The following is a 7,992-nucleotide window of genomic DNA, read 5'->3' as shown; positions in this document are numbered from 1 at the left end:
GAATACGGTCTGGGTTGGGTCCAAGTGGGGACTCCTACACTGTCATTGGAACATACTGCATAGCATAGAAGGACTTATGGGAACTAGATCGGAGAAGAATAAAGGATGTGATATGGTTTATTATATTTAATATAATAAAAATAACACTCGGATAAACTGCCCGCTTGCCCTTTGCTCTGCTGTAAGAGAGGCGTTCTTGTTTGCCCATTGGCTACTGTGTAACAATGTGAGTTGGCAGGAAGGAGTCGGCAAGGACAAGCTACTGGCTGGGATGTGAGTGTGAGCGAGAGGCACAGAGCGAGGCACCCGGGGCCCCGGAACGAAGAGAAGACATGAGTGCATATTGTCTGGATGGGAACGACAGGAAGAAAATGCTGTACCTGGCACTTTGGAGCAGAGACCTTGGCAGGAATCTCAAGCTCTCCCCAATGCCAAGAGCAGCCGTGGGTGATTGTCCCACAGACAGGAGTGTGTTCCCTGGGCTGGAATTCCGGCCACTGACCGACCAGGCGAGCTGGGGCTCCGACACTCTAACAAGGGACGACCTCTCTACCAATAATCTGTGAGTCACTTGTGTGGGGACCTAGGGACCCCAAATCCCCCCCTAACTGGCCTTCAGGCTGGGCCCCCTTAGTCCATAACAAGGTTACAGATATATAGAAACATTGGGGTAACAGTCACCCCGCTATAGTTCCAGGGGTACCCAGGGCACAAATAAGCACCCCAAATCCCCCCCTAACTGGCCTTCAGGCTGGGCCCCCTTAGCCCATAACAAGGTTACAGATATATAGAAACATTGGGGTAACAGTCACCCCGTTATAGTTCCAGGGGTACCCAGGGCACAAATAAGCACTCACCCCAAATCCCCCCCTAACTGGCCTTCAGGCTGGGCCCCCTTAGCCCATAACAAGGTTACAGATATATAGAAACATTGGGGTAACAGTCACCCCGCTATAGTTCCAGGGGTACCCAGGGCACAAATAAGCACTCACCCCAAATCCCCCCCTAACTGGCCTTCAGGCTGGGCACCCTTAGCCCATAACAAGGTTACAGATATATAGAAACATTGGGGTAACAGTCACCCCGCTATAGTTCCAGGGGTACCCAGGGCACAAATAAGCACTCACCCCAAATCCCCCCCCTAACTGGCCTTCAGGCTGGGCCCCCTTAGCCCATAACAAGGTTACAGATATATAGAAACATTGGGGTAACAGTCACCCCGTTATAGTTCCAGGGGTACCCAGGGCACAAATAAGCACTCACCCCAAATCCCCCCCTAACTGGCCTTCAGGCTGGGCCCCCTTAGCCCATAACAAGGTTACAGATATATAGAAACATTGGGGTAACAGTCACCCCGCTATAGTTCCAGGGGTACCCAGGGCACAAATAAGCACTCACCCCAAATCCCCCCCTAACTGGCCTTCAGGCTGGGCCCCCTTAGCCCATAACAAGGTTACAGATATATAGAAACATTGGGGTAACAGTCACCCCGCTATAGTTCCAGGGGTACCCAGGGCACAAATAAGCACCCCAAATCCCCCCCTAACTGGCCTTCAGGCTGGGCACCCTTAGCCCATAACAAGGTTACAGATATATAGAAACATTGGGGTAACAGTCACCCCGCTATAGTTCCAGGGGTACCCAGGGCACAAATAAGCACTCACCCCAAATCCCCCCCTAACTGGCCTTCAGGCTGGGCCCCCTTAGCCCATAACAAGGTTACAGATATATAGAAACATTGGGGTAACAGTTACCCCGCTATAGTTCCAGGGGTACCCAGGGCACAAATAAGCACTCACCCCAAATCCCCCCCTAACTGGCCTTCAGGCTGGGCCCCCTTAGCCCATAACAAGGTTACAGATATATAGAAACATTGGGGTAACAGTCACCCCGCTATAGTTCCAGGGGTACCCAGGGCACAAATAAGCACCCCAAATCCCCCCCTAACTGGCCTTCAGGCTGGGCACCCTTAGCCCATAACAAGGTTACAGATATATAGAAACATTGGGGTAACAGTCACCCCGCTATAGTTCCAGGGGTACCCAGGGCACAAATAAGCACTCACCCCAAATCCCCCCCTAACTGGCCTTCAGGCTGGGCCCCCTTAGCCCATAACAAGGTTACAGATATATAGAAACATTGGGGTAACAGTCACCCCGCTATAGTTCCAGGGGTACCCAGGGCACAAGCACTCACCCCAAATCCCCCCCTAACTGGCCTTCAGGCTGGGCCCCCTTAGCCCATAACAAGGTTACAGATATATAGAAACATTGGGGTAACAGTCACCCCGCTATAGTTCCAGGGGTACCCAGGGCACAAATAAGCACTCACCCCAAATCCCCCCCTAACTGGCCTTCAGGCTGGGCCCCCTTAGCCCATAACAAGGTTACAGATATATAGAAACATTGGGGTAACAGTCACCCCGCTATAGTTCCAGGGGTACCCCAATGCCAGTGCTGCCTGCTTAGCCCCCCAGTATTGATAGGGACACAGTTGGGGGTCAGTAGGCATTCGCTCACTAACAAGGTGATTTCTCTGCTCCCCAGAATCAGTAAGACGCCAGTTAGGAACCATGGAAGTCGCTGGCTGCTGGCGGGGGGGATATTCCCGGTGATCCTGCTCTTTGCCGCCTTTATCGTCCTGCTGCCGCTCTGTGAGTTCTGCTGCTTCGCACTTTACTCTTTAGAGGGCAGAAATTCTACTTCTCAAATGAGATTAAAAAGAATATAAATAGTTGAGGAATGTCCTTTCCTTTTTTGGAATTTTCCACTTATATTTTATAAATGATTGAATTATATTGTACTGAGCTGGTGTGGGATACTGGGACCTCTCAGCTGAACTGCATAATAGCAAGTTATACAGTGTTATAAGCAATGTCTCTGCAGCTAAAGCAATCATTACCCAGGTACAGAGCTCTGATTCTCTGTACTTCCTGCTCCTGGGCTGCTCTCTTTCCCATGGTCAGGCAGGAACCCCCCCTGGGTAAGTGAATCCAATCTCCCCCCAGTACTTACCCAGGTACAGAGCTCTGATTCTCTGTACTTCCTGCTCCTGGGCTGCTCTCTTTCCCATGGTCAGGCAGGAACCCCCCCTGGGTAAGTGAATCCAATCTCCCCCCAGTACTTACCCAGGTACAGAGCTCTGATTCTCTGTACTTCCTGCTCCTGGGCTGCTCTCTTTCCCATGGTCAGGCAGGAACCCCCCCCTGGGTAAGTGAATCCAATCTCCCCCCAGTACTTACCCAGGTACAGAGCTCTGATTCTCTGTACTTCCTGCTCCTGGGCTGCTCTCTTTCCCATGGTCAGGCAGGAACCCCCCCCTGGGTAAGTGAATCCAATCTCCCCCCAGTACTTACCCAGGTACAGAGCTCTGATTCTCTGTACTTCCTGCTCCTGGGCTGCTCTCTTTCCCATGGTCAGACAGGCTCCTCCCCCTGGGTAAGTGAATCCAATCTCCCCCCAGTACTTACCCAGGTACAGAGCTCTGATTCTCTGTACTTCCTGCTCCTGGGCTGCTCTCTTTCCCATGGTCAGGCAGGAACCTCCCCCTGGGTAAGTGAATCCAATCTCCCCCCAGTACTTACCCAGGTACAGAGCTCTGATTCTCTGTACTTCCTGCTCCTGGGCTGCTCTCTTTCCCATGGTCAGACAGGCTCCTCCCCCTGGGTAAGTGAATCCAATCTCCCCCCAGTGTTCAATGGTTTAATTACAGTTAATAAGTTGGACATTTCCCAATCTCTGTGTCTCCGTCAGACCTACAGGACCGCTCCTACCTGCAGAGAGACCGCCAGCAGATGGAGGTGCTACACCTGAATGAGAGTGACTCAGTGGAGGAAATAACGGAGTGCCAGGAAGCTGCCGTCCCCCTGTCCAACAATGTGTCTTCCCTAAATTCGACCCTCAGCCTCCTGCAGGAGGGCCTCATCCCTGAGCTCCAGCGGAACCAAACCCAACTGCTTCTGGAGCTAGTGGGCCTAGAGACCACCTATCAGAACCATAGCAACCAGTCCCGGGCCCTGCAGGGAACCTATGAGCAGCTGAAAGGGACTTACTACTTCATTCCCCGGGAGGGCCCACTGCTCCAGCACTGCGGCCTACGGGATTCTGAGAGCGACTGTGAGTCAGGGGGTTGTATGGGGGCAATATATACTGAGTAAAGTACCCCCTATTGTAACATATAGGGATATTATAAGCCCCCGAGGGGTTCCTTATAATATATAGTGAATAAAGTGCCCCCTATTGTAACATATAGGGATATTATAAGCCCCCGAGGGGTTCCTTATAATATATAGTGAATAAAGTGCCCCCTATTGTAACATATAGGGATATTATAAGCCCCCGAGGGGTTCCTTATAATATATAGTGAATAAAGTGCCCCCTATTGTAACATATAGGGATATTATAAGCCCCCGAGGGGTTCCTTATAATATATAGTGAATAAATAACCCCCACTGTAACATATAGGGATATTATAAGCCCCCGAGGGGTTCCTTATAATATATAGTGAATAAAGTGCCCCCTATTGTAACATATAGGGGTATTATAAGCCCCCGAGGAGTTCCTTATAATATATAGTGACTAAAGTACCCCCTATTGTAACATATAGGGATATTATAAGCCCCCGAGGAGTTCCTTATAATATATAGTGAATAAAGTGCCCCCTATTGTAACATATAGGGATATTATAAGCCCCTGAGGAGTTCCTTATAATATATAGTGAATAAAGTGCCCCCTATTGTAACATATAGGGATATTATAAGCCCCCGAGGGGTTCCTTATAATATATAGTGAATAAAGTGCCCCCTATTGTAACATATAGGGATATTATAAGCCCCCGAGGAGTTCCTTATAATATATAGTGAATAAAGTGCCCCCTATTGTAACATATAGGGATATTATAAGCCCCTGAGGAGTTCCTTATAATATATAGTGAATAAAGTGCCCCCTATTGTAACATATAGGGATATTATAAGCCCCCGAGGGGTTCCTTATAATATATAGTGAATAAAGTGCCCCCTATTGTAACATATAGGGATATTATAAGCCCCCGAGGGGTTCCTTATAATATATAGTGAATAAAGTGCCCCCTATTGTAACATATAGGGATATAAGCCCCCGAGGAGTTCCTTATAATATATAGTGAATAAAGTGCCCCCTATTGTAACATATAGGGATATTATAAGCCCCCGAGGAGTTCCTTATAATATATAGTGAATAAAGTGCCCCCTATTGTAACATATAAGGATATTATAAGTCCCCGAGGAGTTCCTTATAATATATAGTGAATAAAGTGCCCCCTATTGTAACATATAAGGATATTATAAGTCCCCGAGGAGTTCCTTATAATATATAGTGAATAAAGTGCCCCCTATTGTAACATATAGGGATATTATAAGCCCCCGAGGGGTTCCTTATAATATAAAGTGAATTAAGTGCCCCCTATTGTAACATATAAGGATATTATAAGTCCCCGAGGAGTTCCTTATAATATATAGTGAATAAAGTGCCCCCTATTGTAACATATAGGGATATTATAAGCCCCTGAGGAGTTCCTTATAATATATAGTGAATAAAGTGCCCCCTATTGTAACATATAGGGATATTATAAGTCCCCGAGGAGTTCCTTATAATATATAGTGAATAAAGTGCCCCCTATTGTAACATATAGGGATATTATAAGTCCCCGAGGAGTTCCATGACCGTATAAAGGGACGAGGCTGAAGGCCGAGTGCTTTTATACAGGTCATGGAACTCCAAGGTGACTTCTAATATCCTCATATTATACAACAGGGGGTACTGTATTATAATATACAAGTTTCCGTGAGTCAGGTGACAGAAATGACATCACTAAGCTCCGATTATAACTGATGACATCACTGAGCAGCGTTTCTAAGGATATAATTTACAGTTTGGGAAATGATTGTAGATTATACTTGATTAATGAGCCCCCACTCCTCCGTTGTCACATGTCCAGCTATGCACACATAGGCCCCACCCCCTGCAATTATTATTCCTATTATAATTATTAACCCATAGTTGGCTAGCGCCGCCCTAGGCTGCCGCACTAACACCGGCCACTTTGGCTAACTAAGATGATAGTCACTGCTTTCAGAACATTTCAGTTCCTTTTGCTAATTAGGTTTAATTGGCTATAGATGGGGGTCCCATTGAACCCACAGTAATAAATGGTGGGGGGTTACTATAGAATACCCCGCAGAGCCTAACTGGCCTATCTCTTACAGCCCGTGTGTGCCCCTTCTGCCTCTCTGGGTGGCATTTCCTTGGCACGTCCTGTTATTTGTTGTCTTCGGAGGCTGAAAGCTGGGAAGAGAGCTCTGTTTGGTGCAGAAAGGAAGGGGGCCATCTGGTGGTGATTAACGGTACTGCAGAGCAGGTAGGGAAATGCCCAGCTGTGGGGCAGCTTTACTCTGGTTGGGGTGTATGTGATACCCCAGTATTGCCCTCTTGCCCTTTCTCTGTTCTAGGATTCTGTGCTAGAACTGCTGAATGAGACAGTTTGGATTGGACTTTCAGACCTGGAAGCGGAAGGAGACTGGCGCTGGGAAGATGGAAGCCACATTGAGTCCAGGTAAGGAATGGGGAAAGGCGGGGCCTGGGGAGAGGAGACTGGTCATTCCTAAAGGGAAAGCTAACCCAGGTAAGGCCTTGGGGTGCAGAGCAATGCAGGTTTGGGCCCTGGGGCTCCCATTTGGGTTGCCCCACTATTTTCAGGTTTAGGCTTTACCTTATAGAATATCACTCTCTGCATCATACTTACCCTTTAATTTCCAGGCAGCTACCGCACTAGGTATCCTGGTAGGACTATGCCGGGGGGTTCCTGGGGTGCAGGGGGGGCATACCCTCTGCATGTTTTGTGCCCCATTGATATTAAGGCTCCTGATGATTATCCTTCCTCCCTCTTGCAGATTCTGGTTGCCAGGGCAGCCTAGCAACTCTGGGGATGATGACTGCGCCACGTTGGTGCCCACGGCCGGGTGGAAGGCTGACCGTTGCGCCAAGCTGTACCTGGGCTTGTGTGAGAGGAGTGCCGACGAGCTGACGCTGCCCAGAGATGCTTCTCTTAGCTAGTCTGTTACACACCCAGGGGCCACAGTGGCCCCACACAGCTTCATGCTGGGACACCGTCTGACCCCAATAGCAATGAGGTACCCAGGCCCTGAGTTATTGTTTAGTCGCCCAAAGGGGTGGTTCAGCTTTAAACTAACTTTTATTCTGAGACAATTTGCAATTGGTCTTCATTTTTTAGCTTTTTGTGTAGCAGCTTTCCAGTCTGGAATTTTAACAGCTATTCTGGTTGCTAGGGTCCAAATTACCCTGGCAACCAGGCAGCAGTTGGAATGAGAAACCGATACATGAATAGGAGAAGGCCTAGTTACCCTGTTGCTAGGGCTCAAGTTACCTTAGCAACCATGGAGTGGTTTGAATGAGAGGCGGGAATATGAATAGGGGAGGGGCTGAATAGAAAGATAAGGAATAAAAAGTAACTAACAATAAAACTGGAGCCTCACAGAGCAATAGGGTTTGGCTGCCGGGGTCAGTTATCCTGTTGCTAGGGCTCAAATTACCTTAGCAACCAGGGAATAGTTTGGATGAGAGGCTGGTATATGAATAGGGGAGGGGCTGAATGGAAAGATAAGGAATAAAAAGTAACAATAACAATAAAACTGGAGCCTCACAGAGCAATAGGGTTTGGCTGCTGGGGTCACTGACCCTGTTGCTAGGGCTCCAATTACCTTAGCAACCAGGGAGTGGATTGAATGAGAGGCTGGTATATAAATAGGGGAGGGGCTGAATAGAAAGATAAGGAATAAAAAGTAACAATAACAATAAAACTGGAGCCTCACAGAGCAATAGGGTTTGGCTGCTGGGGTCACTGACCCCCATTTGAAAGCTGCAAAGAACATAAATAATTCAGAAACTAAAACAAAAATGAAGACCAATTGAAAAGTGGCTAAGAATAGGCCTTTCTATA

At 48.0% G+C, this 7,992-nt stretch overlaps 1 protein-coding gene across 1 annotated transcript; it reads left to right on the top strand.

Annotated features, from left to right (window-relative positions):
* Window positions 1-200: 200 nt before the first annotated feature.
* Window positions 201-7,228, top strand: LOC116406739 (asialoglycoprotein receptor 1-like). The gene is made up of 6 exons (XM_031891507.1): window positions 201-562; window positions 2,547-2,653; window positions 3,753-4,115; window positions 6,242-6,393; window positions 6,485-6,588; window positions 6,926-7,228. The coding sequence occupies exons 1-6, from the start codon at window positions 333-335 to the stop codon at window positions 7,086-7,088; spliced, it is 1,119 nt and encodes a 372-aa protein (XP_031747367.1). The 5' UTR covers window positions 201-332; the 3' UTR covers window positions 7,089-7,228.
* Window positions 7,229-7,992: the final 764 nt, after the last annotated feature.

This window comes from Xenopus tropicalis, chromosome 8 (genome assembly GCF_000004195.4).
Source record: "Xenopus tropicalis strain Nigerian chromosome 8, UCB_Xtro_10.0, whole genome shotgun sequence".
In the NCBI taxonomy this organism is placed as follows: domain Eukaryota; kingdom Metazoa; phylum Chordata; class Amphibia; order Anura; family Pipidae; genus Xenopus; species Xenopus tropicalis.
The sequence above is the reverse complement of the archived record's forward strand: the minus strand, read 5'-3'. Positions and strand labels throughout refer to the sequence as shown.